General features: G+C 66.1%; 3 protein-coding genes across 3 annotated transcripts; 1 reads left to right on the forward strand and 2 right to left on the reverse strand.

The window, feature by feature from the left end:
• Positions 1 to 18: 18 nt before the first annotated feature.
• On the reverse strand, positions 19 to 998 carry EMIHUDRAFT_432191 (hypothetical protein). Its single transcript, XM_005775512.1, has one exon. It carries the CDS (start codon positions 953 to 955, stop codon positions 275 to 277), a length of 681 nt encoding a protein of 226 aa, XP_005775569.1. The 5' UTR covers positions 956 to 998; the 3' UTR covers positions 19 to 274.
• Positions 999 to 6,555: 5,557 nt separating this feature from the next.
• On the forward strand, positions 6,556 to 8,184 carry EMIHUDRAFT_195755 (hypothetical protein; the record flags this gene model as incomplete). Its single annotated transcript, XM_005775513.1, has 3 exons — positions 6,556 to 6,841; positions 7,094 to 7,302; positions 7,567 to 8,184. The coding sequence occupies 3 exons, from the start codon at positions 6,556 to 6,558 to the stop codon at positions 8,182 to 8,184; spliced, it is 1,113 nt and encodes a 370-aa protein (XP_005775570.1).
• Positions 8,185 to 8,554: 370 nt separating this feature from the next.
• On the reverse strand, positions 8,555 to 9,664 carry EMIHUDRAFT_195756 (hypothetical protein; the record flags this gene model as incomplete). Its single annotated transcript, XM_005775514.1, has 2 exons — positions 8,555 to 9,308; positions 9,429 to 9,664. The coding sequence occupies 2 exons, from the start codon at positions 9,662 to 9,664 to the stop codon at positions 8,555 to 8,557; spliced, it is 990 nt and encodes a 329-aa protein (XP_005775571.1).
• Between the last annotated feature and the right edge of the window lie 7,898 nt (positions 9,665 to 17,562).

A 17,562-nucleotide genomic window follows, 5' to 3' on the forward strand; every position in this document is an offset into this window, starting at 1 on the left:
GGGCGACGAGCCACCCGATTTTCTTTATTCCAGCGTCCAATACGGAAACAATCAAAAGACGGACTGGTATAGCAGGGAGAGGAGAGGCCAGAGAAAGCCAGTGCCGGAAGTGCGCACGTCTCGCGCGCGCCCGGGGCGGGGATATATTCTCCAAACCCACATCATCGAACGAGAGGTCAGAGTGAGAAGCGCTCGCGAGAACCCCGCTCTGCTATCGCGCCGGCGCCACACAAGGTTCGGTCTGAGGGTCTGAGGTCACAGTCGCGGGCGCGGCTCACGACGCCTTGGGCTGAGACGCCTCGATCGCGCGGCTGCGGTGCTCTGTGAGCAGGCGAGTGCAGTCCTGGTCGAGGTACTCGCCGAGGGAGTCGGGCAACGGCGCCGCGCGGTCCGCCGCCCCGTCGAGAAGCACCACCTTGCGCGCCGTCTCCGGGTCGAGGAACTGCTTGACGACGGTCCACAGCGTCGAGGCGATCCACGGCACCGGCATCACGACCAGGCAGTGGAGCCGCTCGGGGAAGTTGGCCGAGAGCGTGGCCGAGACGGCGCGCATAAAGGGCACGACCGAGGTCGCCGGCGGGTTCGCCCACCCGTCGCCGCCGCGCGTGTCCGCAATGATGGTGACCCGCTCGGCGACGTCGCGGTCGAGCGACGCATCGAGCTTGGCGGCGATGGCGTTGGCATAGGTATCCACGTCGGCGAGGTCCGGGTCGTACATCGCAGCCATGAGCACCGCGACGCGGTGACCTGACCGCGCCTTGCCGTCAAATACCAGCAGGTCCGGCAGGCCCGCGCCCAGCGCCGGCGTGCCGGCCGGCAGCGGCAGGGTCGCCGCGCGCCACGCGAGGTGCTCGCGGAGCATCTCCGACGCGTCGGCGACGCTGCCGTCGCGCGCGTCGAGAAAGCGCTGCCACTCGGCGTCGGAGATCGCTTCAAAACCCGCTACTGGCGCCATCGGAATAAGCAAGGAGAGAGAGCCCTTGGGGGGCGTCGCAAGGAGTACAGAGGGAAAAAAATTATATATTAACAACGAAGGCGCTCTCAAAAAAAATTGTCATTAGGACTGCAGCTACACCACGGGAGCCGCCTAAGCGACTCCTGCGAGGACGAATTTTACAACAAAACTCCCTCGCACGACACTGGGCACGGGACTGGCGCGCACTGGCACAACACAGGTGTGTACACCTTCGTCAGGCTTCGAGAGATTTTTAGAGTTGTTTGGTATTGGCTATTCCTTATAGGCTATTGCTAAAAATCTCTCTCTCTCCCAAACAACTCTAACACTCACACGTCATTTGGGGCCTGGAGCCCTGTTCACGCGCGCGCGAGACGTGCAGACAGGGTTGCCAGGTGAGAGCGAATGGCGCGTGTTTTGTTTTTGCGGCTTCGAAAAGAATTCGCCTTTCGGACGAGCGACGAGAAAATGAGGCTGTCTCCTCCAGAATGATTATATGTATACACCATCCCCGTGAGCTGGGTGCTTGGATTAAAAGAAGCCGACGAGAGGAATTACTATGGGGAAACTTCACGGCAGGTCGGCAGGCACAAGCACACGGGCGTGGGGATGGCGTCGCCGTTCGTGAGCGGCGTGGCCTCCCTGCCCTCGCGCAGCACCACAATCGAGCCCGAGTCCTGGTTCGCCACCAGCGCCACCACACCGTCGTCGCTCGCGCCGCCCGGCGGCTCGGCGGCGCCGGCGGCCCGGCCGCGCTTCCGGCCGCGCCCCCCCGCGCTGCTCGGCGGCGGCAGGAGCACAAAGTCGCGCGGCGTGCGGCCGAGGGTGCTCGTGATGCGCACGGGCTCGTCCTCGGCACTCTTGAAGAGGCCGCCGGGCGTGAGCGCCACGCACGAGAGCGCGCCAGCGGCGTCGACGAGGCGCGACGACACGACCACGTGCGAGGGCGCGTCGCCCGGCGCGAGGCGGACGGCCGCGATGCTCGTCGCCTTGTCCGAGCAGAGCGGCACGCCGCCCCGGTGCTCGCCGCCGTGCCACGCGGCGGTGGCGGCCGCCGCGGACCCCTGCAGGAGGCGCGCGTACTTTCGGACCGTCGTTTGGTACGCCTCGACGCTGCTGAGGTCGGCGTCCTCGCCGGAGCCTCCCATGAAGCCGCCCGCGTCGCCGTCGAGCACGTTGAGCGCGCAGAGCGGCTCGTCGCCCGCGATGGCGCCCGTCCTCTTGTCGATCGGGTACGCGGCGAGCACCGACGTCAGCTCATACCCCACGTACACGAGTGGCTCGGTCGGGTGGCGAACGAGGTGGCGTGGGCCGCCGCCGCGCAGCTCGGGCGGAGACGCCGTCGCGACAGGCTCGCCGAGCGGCTTGGCGCTCTCCGCGTCGTACGGGATCGACCACACGACGTCGCACCCGAGGTCGGGCACCAGGATGGTCGTGCCGTGCGTACCGGCCGAACAATACGCCATGTGCGCGTGGCTCGCCTCTTGGCGCGCCGCGTTCGGGCCGGGAAAGCTGACCGGGTGGCTGGCGGGCGGCAGGTGCACGTACTGCGCCGACGGCGCGTCGAGCGAGCCGTCCGCGCGGCGCGCGACAGCGACGACCGAACCGGCGCAGTAGTTGGATGCGACGACGTGCGCTCCGCCAGGAGTGACGCTCGCGTGGCAGCACGCCGCGCCGCCAGCGCGGTCGTCCGCCGGGATGCTGTTGAGGAGCGCGAGCGCGCCAGTCGCCGCATCGACGCTGACGGCCGCCAAATTGCCCGGACCGTCGCCACGCTCGTCGCAAATGTAGAGGACTTTTCCGTCGCCGCAGGAGGTGAGCCACGTCGGGTTGACAAGGCCGGAGGCGCCGCCGAGCTGTGGCGTCGTGAGCCCAGCCGTCGGCGTGAACGGCACGAGGCTCAGTGTCTCGCGGTCAAAGCGCACGGCGTACACGCCCTTGCCCTTGCCGTCCACGTGCCCCAGCTTCTCGCCGTACGTGCCGACGAGCAGCGGAGTAGACATTTTCGCCGCCGAGAAATGAAGAATTCTTGGGGTGGCAGTCCGGGTTCTGTGAAGAGGGTCGCTCGTCGAATGCGAGCCAGTTCGCTCGCGACGCCGACGCCGACGCCGCCGCCGGAACGACCGCGGCGGCCGGTCGAGCGGCCGCCCCGGCCAGCGGCCGTATCGAGCCTGCCCGTCGCGAAGGTGCGGACCTCACGCGCCCCACCGGCCGCCCGCGCCGCCGCGCCCACGTCGCTCTCTCGAAGCCGAGCGCCACGCCGCTACGACTCCCATCGCGACGACTCCCGTGCTCGCTCCTGGCGCAGGCGATCGACTCCTGACACCCATCGAGCGGATGGGCGCGTTCCCGCCGCGACCCGGTACTCTCGAACGACTTTTGAGGGCAAAAGGTGCCGCCCGAGCCCATTCCCGCCGCCCGCCGCCCGAGATCAGCTGCCACCGGCCAGCGCGCGCGCGGAGACCTGCCGCGAGCGCCTCCGTGGCCCTAGCTGGGGTGATCAGCAAGCGCCTCGGCACTTTAGATTCGCCCCTCGGGCTTTTCCGCGCGCGTGATCAGTCTCGCGTTCTCTCCTTTTTCAGGCGCCTGTTTACGGCCTCTGAAGAGCAACCGTCGAGGCGTCGATGCTCGCCTCCACGCCCGCGCCAGACCTCCGCGATTGGGGCGCCTTGTCGACGGGATCAATTGTGATTCCGGGCGTATTTTTCGGCGATTTCATTCGCACGTCGGCGACTCTTAGTCGCTTCTCCGTGCTAGGAGGCCTCTGTTTTGTGTCCGTGAGGACTAGATCGAAACTAACATTTCGGCATATGCGAATGAAATCGCCAAAAAATGCGCGTTCACTCACAATTCATGTGTATATGAACGGTGCCGACGGGTTTGGCGAGCATCGAAGCCGTCCAGGCGCAGCAACGCGACGGTTTCGGAGGCCGACGGCTCCGAAAGAGCCTCCCGAGCGAGGCCGGCGCGGTCACGGTACCGTGGAGGCCACAGACGTCGCCGGAGCGGCACTCCCGGGGCGCCACTCCCTCACCCGGTCAGGGGGGGCCAACCACAGCCCGCCTCACCGTCCGTGGAGCTTCCGTGGTCCGCCGCTTCGGCTTCGATTTTCGACCCTCCCGAGGCTGCTAGAGCAGCCCCGCGGAGCCTCCCGGATGCACCAGCACACCGTCGTCCAGAACGCCGGCGCACGCACTGCCCAGTGACTGGGCGGATCGGCCCCGACTAGGGGCGGCCCCAGCCGGGCGGAGAAGACCATCCCACTCGCGGTTCGTCGCACCGTCCGCTCCAGTTTTCGTCTCGAGCGGGTCGTGAGACGGCCGCGAGAGCGAGCACCGCGGTCACGGTACCTTGGAGGCCACAGACGTCGCCGGAGCGGCACTCCCGGGGCGCCACTCCCTCACCCGGTCAGGGGGGGCCAACCACAGCCCGCCTCACCGTCCGTGGAGCTTCCGTGGTCCGCCGCTCCGGCTTCGATTTTCGACCCTCCCGAGGCTGCTATAGCAGCCCCGCGGAGCCTCCCGGATGCATCGGCACACCGTCGTCCAGGATGACGGCGCACGCGCTGCCCAGTGACTGGGCGGGTCGGCCCCGACTAGGGGCGGGCCCAACCGCGCGGAGAAGGCCAGCGAGCTCGAAACACGTCGCCGTGGGCGGCCGTTTCGCAAGCCTGAGTGGGTCGCCAGACACTCGCGAGAGCCAGCAGCTAGAGCGCCGTCGTAGCCGCAGATCGAGTCGAGGAGCTTGATGTCCACGGTAGCAGTTGTGGAGAGCGGTGGCGCGGTGCGTGTAGACGCGTCGATTGAGGGCTCCCTTTCGAAACGCGACGGGTACGGCATGACAACTGCCAGTACAGTTTTACGCCGGCCAGCGTGAGAGCACAACAGGGAGCCGGCGACCCGTACGCTTTGCGCGCGGCGACTGGTGGCTGTCTGGAGCTCGTGTGAGCTGGGCCGACGCGTGGCCGAGCCGAGAGGACCAGCCAGCGACCACGTTGGCGATGAAGCTTGGCGGCCGGCGCCTCGTCGCCAGACGTCACAGCGGCGTGGACGTAGGAGTGTGCGGCGACGGTTACCGGCAAATCCGGCCCGGTGTGGCCGGTAGCTGCCTAGCGCTGGCCTGTGGCCGGCGCTGCGGTGGCGGAGAAGGCGTCTCGCCGCCGTGGCGGCGGTCGGCAGGTGTGAGCGTGATGCCATCGTGCGGGACGACACCCGTCTCGCGAAAACCCGGACTGCCACCTTAAGAAATGAAGAAAGCTGAGCAGCGGTTCCGGGGGAGCCCTCATGAAGAGCGACGCCGAGGACAGTGTGCGGTCCTGCCTAAGTCCCACGGCCCGGACGGGTTTAGATTTGCTTGTTCGCCTGCTGCTCATTGCGTCTTGCATCGCACTGTACGTCTCATACGACATACATCGATACGACGTGAGAGAGAGAGAGGAGGGGGTGAACCGCGCCATCCATCCTCGATCGCCGTGCAAAGCTCGCTTCCGAGCTCTCACGCCGCGCGTAGGGCCCCTAGGGGCCTAGAGAACACAACCCCCTCTCCCTTTTCTCCCATTACGCAGTCACGGCTCTCATGTTAATTCTCGCACCCCCTCAGATCCACCTGCTGCTGCGGAGGCCGATCAAGCAAGGATACGCGCAAGATCAGAAATGCGGGAAGCTCGCGCCGGGCGCCATCATCTTCATATTTGTGGCGGCGGCGTCTAAATGGTACTATTCCTGCTCCACCAGAGACTCGTGGTCAGACCCTCCGGGCCCTTGATTTTACGCCTCATTTCGCAGCATTTTCGAGGGGAAAATCATCTTTTGGAGCTACATGAGCCTTGAGACTGGTCAGATTCTCCAAGATATTGGTCTTTCAGCCACGATTTCACAATTTTGGGGGCAAAATCGGCTCTCTGGCGGCTATTCCTAGCCCACGAACTGCTGGGGGGTGCCCACCACATGCTAGGGGGGGGGGGTCCGACCCCCCCAGAGGCTTCACCACATGCTAGGGGGGGGGTCCCGACCCCCCCCAGCGCCTTCACCACATCCTAGGCGGGCGTGGGGCGTGAGCAGAAGTGCGCCCCCCTCCCTGGAAGCGATGTCCGCCTGCTCACGCTCTCTGCCTGCCTCTGGGTTCGGGTGCCGTCTAGGGTTAGGTTAGGTAGGAAGGTGAATCTAGGGCAAGTTTCCTGAGAGAGAGATTTAGCAATAGGCCAATACCAAACAACTCTAACACTCACACGTCATTTGGGCCCTGTTCGCGCGGCGCGCGCGAGTGAACTTTTTTTGTGTTGTTTTTGTGTTTGTAGTTTCCTCGCCCATGAAAACAAACAGCGAAGTTCTATAAAATTCTTTTTCGCACACGACACTGCCAGTTAAATGTATTTCTAGAACTCTTTTTAGCACAACACTGGGCACGGGACTGGCGCGGGTACAGAGCTGGAAAATTCTTTTTCGCACCCTAGTACGAAAGCCTCAACACTGGCGAGTAGAGGCCCCGCCCACCCAGGGTACCCTCTCCGAGGACCCATTGGAGGGCTCGCCGGGGCTCTGCCAAGAGACCTCGAGAGAGCGTGCGTGTGCCTCTACTCGCCAGGCCTCAACATGCATGCGATGAGCTTGCCCGCTCTAAGAAGCGTGACCACCGTGCTGCTACTCGCCGCCTCTGCCTGCGGCGTGTCGCTGCCGCCGCCCGCCATCGCCCATCCGGCCGTCGCACCCCTGAGGCGCCTCGAGCAGCGGCTGGTCGACGATGTGCCGCCGGCTGAAGCGCTGGTCGACGCAAGCCTCGCCGTGTGCTGGGCGCTTCCCGGCGAGCGCCGCAGCGCGCTGCCGCGCGACGCGCGTGAGCTCGCCGAGGCAGCTGCCTTCTTCGACTGGGAGAATGGCGACACGCTCGGTCAGCATCTCTTCAGCGCGTCGCTCTGGGATGACGCGATCGAGGCGCTCGCCCGCGCGGCTGCCGAGGTGGACGCGGCAGCCGCCGCCGAGGCGGCCGCCGCCGTCGCCGCGACGGCGCGCTTTGTGCTGCTGCCGCCGGCTGAGCGCGATGCCGCGCTCGATGCGCTTGCTGCCGCCGTCGCCTCCGATGCCTTCCTCGCTGCCCGCCGCGCCGCGCTCGCCACCGCAAAGCAGCAGCGTCGCGAGGCAGCGGCGGCCTCCTCGTCCGAGCGCGCAGCAGAGGTCTTTGCCGCCGCTCGGTTGCGCCGCGTGCGCCAGGACTTTGTCGCCGTCGCGCCGCCGCCCGCCGACGACGAGCGCATCGTCCGTGCGCTCTATGCCGTCGCCGTCCGCGAGCTCAGCGCGGGGCTGCTCGGCCCACTCGGCTTCCCGACATCCAAGCTTGGACTGCGCAGCCTCGTCGCGGCGAGCCGACACGCCGGCTCGCAGCGCGGCGCGGCGGCGCTCGGCACGGTGTGGCACGCGGCCGACGAGCCGGCGCCGCTCATCGTGCGCGCTGGCGCCACCGCCGCCGCCGCTGCGCCCGCGCCGTCGACGGCCGACGGCGCGGGCGCCCTGAGCTCATACTCGCCTATCTCGGGCATCCCCACGCTGCCGAGCTCCGCGCGCACATTGGTGCTCGTCTTTTCGTCGCTCGGCTGGCACGGCGTGGTGCGTGCCGAGTACGCCGCGACGCTGCGCGCGGTGGGAGACGACACCCTCGTCCTCGCCCACTGCCTCGACACTGCGCAGTCGTGGTACATGACCGACCCGTACAGCGGCGAGTACGACGACGGGCGGTGGTGGGACGCGACGCTGAGTGCGCTCTGCGCGCCGTACGGCCGGGTGTGCATCCTGGGCGAGTCGATGGGGGCGACGGCCGCGTTGCGTTTCTCCCGGCACGCCAGCGCCAATGGCGCCGTCGTCGCGCTTGTCCCACAGATTGACGTGCGCGATTTTGACTACTCGGGCCGCGACGACTTTGGCGACGCGCGCAAGGAGCGCCTCCGGGCCGACCTCGTGAGCGCGTGCGCCGGCGCAGAGGCGCGCATCGTGTTGCACGTCGGCCAGGACCCGCCCGACTTGCGCCAGCTCGACTACCTGCCACCCTGCCTGCTGGCCTCAGAGCGGGTGCGCGTCGTCAGGCACGCCGTCGCTGGCCACGCGCTCGGCGCCGGCCTCAAGCACCGGGGCGTGCTGCGGCGCACGGTGCTGTCTGATCTGCTCGGCCACACTTACCGGCTCCCACCCGCCGGCGAGAGACACGAGACTTGCGAGCTCGATACTAAACATAATACTTAAGACATTACTCTACGAAAAGGACACTCTCATCGCTCTGTCCTCCGGTGCTGCATGCGAACTCCACACGTCTCTCGCGTCCACTGGGCAGACACTGCACGCTGGAGGTCTGGAGGGACGCCCCTGGGGCGAGCGGGGCGAGGTGGAGCTGGAGGCCCCCGGGCGCGCGTGCGCCCGGTCCGGGTCGACGTCGTCGTCTCGAGATGCGCCGCGGATTACCGGATTTGCGCGTTCCCCCGGGGGGGGGCCGTGGCGCCGCGCGGGACCGGAGAGACGCAGTTGTAGTCGTGAGAGATCCATGATGATTTATCGTGGTGGTCACACATAAATTAACATAAAAATGGAAACGCACCCCCAGAATTTTGCCGAGATACTATCGTTTGACATGCGCGTCCACGGAAGAGAGATGTTCTGCGCCCCCGCCGCCAGAGCCGCGCTGGAGGTCGCGCAGCGCCGCCTCGATGGCTCTACCCAGCGCGGAGAGCCTCAGCTCTCCATCAGGGTGCTGGACGATGCGCGACTGCGTGTCGAGCGTCTGCGCAATGTCGGCCCACTTGGACTGGTCGTCCGTGCCAAAGGTGAAGCAGAGATAGGCGTGCACCTCACCCTCGTCGCCCGCGCCAGGCTCGGTGCTGTGCTCGAAGCGAGAGCCAAAGACGATCGCCTTGCCCTTCTTGTACGCGTACCGCTGCAGCGCGGGAGGCGCCGTCCGCCCCTCCGTCGCATCCTCGGAGCCGTGCGCTGCGTAACCGTCGGATTGCGGCGCGCCGCTCGCGACGGCCGGCTTGTAGGTCAGCTGGAAGGAGTCCGTCTCTTGATAGTCGCGCAGCGGCGTGATGAGGGTGAGCGCGTGCAGGCCGACGGGGCGCATGTAGTCGGTGTGGAAGCTGTGCGCCTCGCACCACGAGCGGCAGACGTAAAAGGCGCTGAAGAGGCGCGGCGAGCTCAAGTGTGGGATGACAGAGGAGAAGCGCTGCGGCAGCTCGAGGCGCTCAAAGAGCGCCTCGAATCTCTGAAAGGAGTGCTCGTCGTCGACCGAGACCCACGCTATGTTGCTTCTCCAGCCGCTGACGCGCTGCGTGAAAAAGTTGCCGGCCGGTGTCGCGACCTCAGTGTACGGCTCTGCGCTGTCGCCCACGCCTGCAAAGGGGCTATGGTCGCCGTCGCCGTCGCCGTCGCCGTCGCCGTCGCTGCTGCTGCTCGCGTCGCGGCCGTAGAAGATTTCGGCCGCCTCGTCGATGATCGACTCGTCGACGTCAATCTCGAACACGTTGAGTGCGCCGAGTTTGCGATTGAAGCATGTGCCGTCGGCCAGCCGCCTGACGTCGGCGCTCGCCGCGGCGCAGGACCCTCCGCCGGTGGAGAATGTGCTCATGACTCGGCAGCGGAGCGGCGCCGCTCTCAGTAATGCCGCAGACGCGAGCGTGACGAGCTCGTGCATGTAGGGGGCCCGCAGCGCCATGAGGTAGTAGCTCAGCGCCATGAGCTAAATAAAGAAAACATAGCGGCTACTGGGCTTGAAGTGGGGGGGGAAGTACAACCTTTGAACGTGTGGGCGGCAGCTGTCTGTTTACAGGCGCTGGCCGCCCGCGCGCGCGCCGGACCGGCTCCGGCACGTCCGGCGGGCGGCGCGCGTCCACACTGCGCGTCGCGCAAAAGGCGAGCGCTCGCCGCCGCTACGGCGGCGGCGGCGGCCGACGGCCGACGGCCGACGGCCGACGGCCGACGGCCGACGGCAGACGGCAGACGGCAGACGGCAGACGGCAGACGGCCTAGGGCTCGGCTGGGCGCGCACGCGCACGCGCGCGCGTCGCGCGCCACGTTGCCCCGCCGCTACCAACTGTGAAGGTCTTCAGTGACCACTCACAAGCTGTTCCAAAGCCTGACAGAAATGTACTGTCAAAACTTTGTTCAAACAAAAGTCCTGGCCCGCGGCCCCCACACCCACAATGACTATCAATCCAGGCTGCGGGTGAAGGGCAAAACCGCGCCGCTGCAGAACGGTTTTTGCAAAACCGCGCCGCAGCGGTACGAAACTGCGCAGATGCAGTCCCTGAGTGGTAAGGACACTATGTGTGTGTGTGTGGCCGTCGACTAAACGGCTGCGCGGTCGTCGGTCTTCAACACGACTTGATCGCCGCGATGCCCTTCTTGATGTCGTCGTAGTGGTCGGCGTCCTCGTCCGCCAACATCTCGGCCAGCGTGTCGTCGTCCTTGACGGCGTTCTGCAGCGCACCGTAGAGTTGGCGCGACAGAGTCACCGACAGGTCCTCGAAGAACTTGTCGATCTTGGCCGGGATGAGGCCGTCCGCGTTGCCGACGTTCTTGTAGCGCACGTGCAGCGCGACCGCCTCGGCCTCGCGCTCCGCGCCCGGCCGGATGGTGCCCACCTCGATGATGTCGAGGAGGTACTTGTGTTGCTTCGCCGCGGTCCGCAGGTTGCGGAACCACTCGTTGAACTCCCGCTCGGAGCCCTGTTTGTAGGCCGGAATCACCAGCTTGTCCGTCGACGACATGTTGTCGTAATGTCCCGGGGATCGTTGCCCCGCCGCCACCAACTGTGAAGGTCTTCAGTGACCACTCACAAGCTGTTCCAAGGTCTGACAGAAATGTACTGTCAAAACTTTGTTCAAACAAATGTCCTGGCCCGCGGCCCCCACACCCACAATGACTATCAATCCAGGCTGCGGGTGAAGGGCAAAACCGCGCCGCTGCAGAACGGTTTTTGCAAAACCGCGCCGCAGCGGTACGAAACTGCGCAGATGCAGTCCCTGAGTGGTAAGGACACTATGTGTGTGTGTGTGGCCGTCGACTAGACGGCTGCGCGGTCGTCGGTCTTCAACAGTGGACGAGCCCTCGAACATGGGCGTGATGGTCGAGTCCGTCACCGCACTACCCCTCGAGCTGTCTGTCCACCGGGCCGGCGATTGACTCAGGTGGCGGAGCAGAGTACGCCATCGAGGAGGACCCGCTCCAGCCGATCTACCGCAAGGTCGCGGGCGACATGTTCCGCGCGGTGAATAACATCGACGTGCCCAAGACGGTCCCGCTTGTCCTCTCGTACACGTGCATCATGCTCGCCATGTACGCGGCGCGCAGACTTTTTGGCGAAGGGGTCGTGCGGGAGGGTGCGGCCGGGGGACTTGGCGCACACCTTCTTGTACGAGGACTGGGCCATGCGCACCTTCGCCTCGTGGTCGATGCGGTCGGGGAGTTCCTCGAGCACCTTGGCGACAGGGACCCCCTTGCAGATGAGGTCGCCGATGCACTTGCCACCGTGCAACCCATTGCAGTGGGGGCACGGCTTGCGCCCAGCGGCTACGCGGCCGCCGCGGTCCCCGCCGCCCTTGTCGGACTTGATCTGCGCCTGGAGAGCGGCGACCTGGGACTTGGCGGCCGCGAGCTCCTCCTTGAGCGCGCCTTGCGAGGCAATCTCCGCCTCGAACGCCGCCTGCGCGGCCGCCTTGGCCTCGTTGGCGCGGTCCGCGTTGTCTTGGTCGAGGATGCCCTGCATCGCGAGCGTGGACGCCTTGAGGCCGTACGTCTTGCCCGATTGCGCGGCGAGTTGGCGCTGCATGCCGATCTGCACGCGCATGTTTGCGCCGAGCATGGCCCCCTTGGCGCCGATCGCGTCGAGGATGTATTCCTCGATCACCTCGTCGGGGAGGTGCCACTGGGAGCCCTTGAGGAACTTGTTCACCAGCTCGATGCCCGTCTTGAACTTGGCGAGGCTCGCGGACGTGAGGTCCTTGAGAGCGTCGGGGGAGTACGCCTTCTCGAGATCCGCGCGCAGCGCCTTCGTGCGCGCGTTCTTGGAGTCTACGGCCACACACACACACATAGTGTCCTTACCACCCCTGGACTGCATCTGCGCAGTTTCGTACCGCTGCGGCGCGGTTTTGCAAAAACCGTTCTGCAGCGGCGCGGTTTTGCCCTTCACCCGCAGCCTGGATTGATAGTCATTGTGGGTGTGGGGGCCGCGGGCCAGGACTTTTGTTTGAACAAAGTTTTGACAGTACATTTCTGTCGGGCCTTGGAACAGCTTGTGAGTGGTCACTGAAGACCTTCACAGTTGGTGGCGGCGGGGCAACGATCCCCGGGACATTACGACAACATGTCGTCGACGGACAAGCTGGTGATTCCGGCCTACAAACAGAGCTCCGAGCGGGAGTTCAACGAGTGGTTCCGCAACCTGCGGACCGCGGCGAAGCAACACAAGTACCTCCTCGACATCATCGAGGTGGGCACCATCCGGCCGGGCGCGGAGCGCGAGGCCGAGGCGGTCGCGCTGCACGTGCGCTACAAGAACATCGGCACTGCGGACGGCCTCATTCCGGCCATGATCGACAAGTTCTTCAAGGACCTGTCGGTGACTCTGTCGCGCCAACTCTACGGTGCGCTGCAGAACGCCGTCAAGGACGACGACACGCTGGCCGAGATGTTGGCGGACGAGGACGCCGACCACTACGACGACATCAAGAAGGGCATCGCGGCGATCAAGTCGCTCATCGAGTCGGAGGACACGAACTCCAAGAACGTGCGCACGAAGGCGCTGCGCGCGGATCTCGAGAAGGCGTACTCCCCCGACGCTCTCAAGGACCTCACGTCCGCGAGCCTCGCCAAGTTCAAGACGGGCATCGAGCTGGCGAACAAGTTCCTCAAGGGCTCCCAGTGGCACCTCCCCGACGAGGTGATCGAGGAATACATCCTCGACGCGATCGCCGCCAAGGGGGCCACGCTCGGCGCAAACATGCGCGTGCAGATCGGCATGCAGCGCCAACTCGCCGCGCAATCGGGCAAGACGTACGGCCTCAAGGCGTCCACGCTCGCGATGCAGGGCATCCTCGACCAAGACAACGCGGACCGCGCCAACGAGGCCAAGGCGGCTGCGCAGGCGGCGTTCGAGGCGGAGGTTGCCTCGCAAGGCGCGCTCAAGGAGAAGCTCGCGGCCGCCGAGTCCCAGGTCGCCGCCCTCCAGGCGCAGATCAAGTCCGACAAGGGCGGCGGGGACCGCGGCGGCCGCGCAGCCGGCGGGCGCAAGCCGTGCCCACACTGCGGCGGGTTGCACGGTGGCAAGTGCATCGGCGACCTCATCTGCAAGGGGGTCCCTGTCGCCAAGGTGCTCGAGGAACTCCCCGACCGCATCGACCACGAGGCGAAGGTGCGCATGGCCCAGTCCTCGTACAAGAAGGTGTGCACCAAGTCCCCCGGACGCACCCTCCCGCACGACCCCTTCGCCAAGAAGTCGGACTCCACCGCGGCCGACCACGAGGAGGTGCGGGCGGCGCTGGCCGACTCTGTCACCCGCACCTTCGACCCGGACGGCATCGTCGGCGGCTTTGTCGCTGGCGTCGGCACCGACCAGGTCGAGGACACCTTCCCCGACTCCAACCCCACCGACACGCCCGCCATCCTCAAGGCCAAGACGGCGGCGCGCAACGCGGCGGAGGCACGGGCGCGCGGCGGGCTGTGGGTCAAGTTCACCTCGTTCGTCACCGCGCTGCCTCGCCCGTACATCGGCGCTTCCATCCTACTCGTCCTGCTCGCGTGCCTCATCCCGGTCTACATGGGCTCGCCTGCCTCGATCGGCACGCCTGTGGCCGACGCCGTGGACGAGCCCTCGAACATGGGCGTGATGGTCGAGTCCGTCACCGCACTACCCCTCGAGCTGTCCACCGGGCCGGCGACTGGCTCAGGTGGCGGAGCAGAGTACGCCATCGAGGAGGACCCGCTCCAGCCGATCTACCGCAAGGTCGCGGGCGACATGTTCCGCGCGGTGAATAACATCGACGTGCCCAAGACGGTCCCGCTCGTCCTCTCGTACACGTGCATCATGCTCGCCATGTACGTGGCGCGCATGGACGCGATGCAGGCACACGCGCTTGTCGGGCATGTCAAGGTCGTCGACGCGTACGACACGACCGCCGGTGTGAACATGCCGGGATCGTATGCCGCTGGCGTCGACTCCAAGGCGGGCATGAACATGTTCCCGACGCCCGACTACTTCCCTCACGGGTGGCGCGAGCCCGAGAAGCCCATCTACATCCGCTGCGCAAACAACGACTACCTCAAGGCGAAGGGCGTCGGCACCGCGTACGCCTTCGCGCTGGCTGACCCGACCAAGCCGCAGGACACCAAGGTTGTGAACACCGAGTGGGTGAACGCGCTGTACGCGCCCGGACTCGCCATGCCTCTCGTCAGCGTCAAGGAGTGCAAGGCGCAGAACATCGTGGTCCGCTTCGACCTCTGCCCACCACGCCTCAACTACCCCTCCGGGCAGACCATCTACTTCGGGGAGGACTTCAACATCCACCTGATGCCGCTCGGCGCATCCGTCGGCGCCAACGCCGCCAAGGCCATCGTGCGCGGCAAGCCGGGGCGGCGCCCGACGGATGGCACCTTCTGGCGGCACGCCCTGTGCATCTCCGGCGACGCGCTAAAGGATCTCAGCAAGATCGCGGACGGCGTGCCAGACCTCTCCAAGATGGACCGCAACGAGGGCCTCGACGACGCCGCGCTGCAGGCGAACGCCAAGTACCACGCGCGGCGCAGCACCGGCCGGCCACTGGCCACTCGCTTCGGAGGCTCGTCGCACTACGACCTCTGGTCGCCCAAGGGTGTGGTAGGCGTCGATGGGCACCGCTACGCACTCATGGTCGTCGACGAGCACACCAGCACCATCACGCCGTACATCCTGCAGACCAAGGGCCAGACGCCTGCCTACCTGCGCAAGTACTTCGCCGAGAACGAGGGAAAGGACGGCCACACGTTCCGCGGAGGGGTTGCGTTCTGCGACAACGAGGTCGTCCTCAACTCCAGCGCCGTGCGCGAGCTCTGCCTCAAGTACGGCATCACCCTCCGCAACAGCTGCCCCTACGAGCCGTGGCAGAATGGGGCATGCGAGCGTGCGAACGCTACCTGCGGCAGGATCGTGCGGGAGATGATGGCGCGCGCAGGGGGGCATGGCGCCACCCAGCTCTACCAGTACTGGGGCTACGCCTGGGTGTACGCGGCCACCATCGCCAACGCCACCTTTGCCGTGCGCGACACCGGCAAGTCAGCGTACGAGCTCAAGACCGGGCAGCGCCCCAAGATGAACATGTTCTACCCGTGGGCGTGCAAGATGATCGTCAAGTCGCCCCCCCACCTTGTGGCGAACGGTGTCTCACCCACGGGCGAGATGGCGGCCTTCCTCGGCATCTCGCGCACTTCGCCCGGCTGGAAGTACGTCATCACCGAGGGTCCGCGCAAGGGGCACATCGGCACCACCACGCAGGCGACCTTCTGCGTCAACGAGCTCTGGAACGGCATCGAGTACCGCGCCCCTACCACCGACCTCCCTCTGACGGACATCGAGGGCGCGTGGCCGGAGCTCGTGACCGCGGACGAGATGCCCGACGAGTCGGACAAGGCTACGCTCGACAACAACGTGGCGCGCGGCGACTCCGTCTTCCTCCCCACCACCGACAACCACGCCGGGGGGCTGACCCTCGACGAGGAGGTGGTGATCATGCCAGACCCGGCCAACGACGGCAACGTCAACCCGCCCGCAGCGGGTGCGACGCGCACCACCCGCAGCCGCGGCGGCGTCTCGACGGGCGAGTACAACAACATGCTCAACGCCCGCCTCGCCGCCAATGCCACGCCCTTCGGCATCTGGGCGGCTGCGGCGGCCGCATCCCCATCGTCGTCGGTCTACCGCAACACCACGGATCAGTGCGTCGCGTACATGTCGAGCGTGGACGGCCAGATCATGCCCATGCCGGACAACATCGTGCCCAAGCACTACAAGGACATCGCCAACATCCGCGACCCCAAGCTGCGCGACGCGTGGTACAAGGCGTATGACACCGAGTTCCTCGGCCTCATCCAGAACGGCACGCTCAAGCCCATGCGCCGCCCCGCCAAGGTGCGCGTCCTCCCGCTGAAGGAGATCGCCTCCCGGAAGTCCGACGGCCGGTGCAAGTGGCGCGGCTGTGTCATGGGCAACCTGATGCGGCCCGGCGTCGACTTCACCAAGACCTTCGCGAGCGTCGTCCGCTACGGCACGACCCGCACCGTGCTCAACGTGGCCGCGCAGGAGGACATGGAACTCATCACGTGCGACCAGCCCATGGCGTACACCTGGGCGGAGCGCGGGGAGGGCGAGACCTGGTACTGCGAGATGCCGAAGGGGCTCAAGGGCAAGCCCGAGTACTGCTACATCGATCCCATCACCGGCGAGGAGAAGGACATGGTGTGCGAGGTCGGCAACCTCTACGGCGCACCATCCGCAGGTAACGCTTGGTGGAACCACGTCAAGTCCATCAACAAGGCGTTTCCTGGGCTCGTTCAGTCCGAGGCGGACCCGAGCTGCTTCGTCCTCACCCGCAACAGCACGAAACTCATCGTCGTCATCTACGTGGACGACTTCGGCATCTTCCACTCCGGGACCACCGCTGGCAGGGCGCTCGCGCACGAGTACATCGAGCACTTCAACAAGCACGTCGGCAAGCCGCTCAAGGTCCACGAGGGAAAGGTGCACGAGTTCCTCGGGCTCAACATCACCAAGACGCAGACCGGTTTCAAGCTGTCTGCCAGCAAGTACATCGACACGCTGCGCGCGCGCTTCTTCCCGTCAGGCGTCACGCACGCGGGCTACAAGGTGCCCGCGGACAAGGACCTCCCGTCCATCGTCATCAGCGCAGCCGAGAAGAAGACCGCGCCCGACCCGCAGCTCCTCCAGCGCTGCCAGTGCCTCATCGGCAGCCTCATGTTCGCCACCAACGCGCGCCCCGACATCCAGTACACCGTCTCGCAGCTGGCGCGCTGCATGGCTTGGCCCGACGCGAACATCGAGGCCGCCGCCGAGCGCTGCCTCATCTACCTCATCGGCACGCAGGACCTCGGCCTCCACTACGAGCGCGTCGCCGACCCCAAGCTCTTCGGCTGCTCCGACGCGAACTGGTGCACCCGCCAGAGCACCTCCGGCTGCGCCTTCAAGATCGGCACCGCGATCGTCTCGTACTTCTCCAAGAAGCAGGGTCACATCTCCCTCTCGACATTCGAGGCCGAGATCTCTGCCGGCACGCTGGCGGCTTGCGAGGCGGTCCACCTGCGCTCGCTCCTCGCGTCGCTCGGCTACAAGCCCAAGGGCCCGACCATCATCAAGATCGACAACACGGCCGCGCTGCGCGTCGCCGAGGACCCGGTCATGCACGACAAGACGAAGCACATCCTGCGCAAGGAGCTCAAGATTCGCGAGCTCGTCGAGTCCGGGGAGGTCAAGGTCGAGTACGTCGAGAGCCTCAAGAACTTCGCCGACTTCTTCACCAAGCCGCTCCCGCGCAAGGAGTTCGAGTCGTTCCGCAAGGAGATCATGAACGACACCGCCTAGGACGG

Source organism: Emiliania huxleyi, assembly GCF_000372725.1.
Source record: "Emiliania huxleyi CCMP1516 unplaced genomic scaffold EMIHUscaffold_3, whole genome shotgun sequence".
NCBI classification, from domain to species: domain Eukaryota; phylum Haptophyta; order Isochrysidales; family Noelaerhabdaceae; genus Emiliania; species Emiliania huxleyi.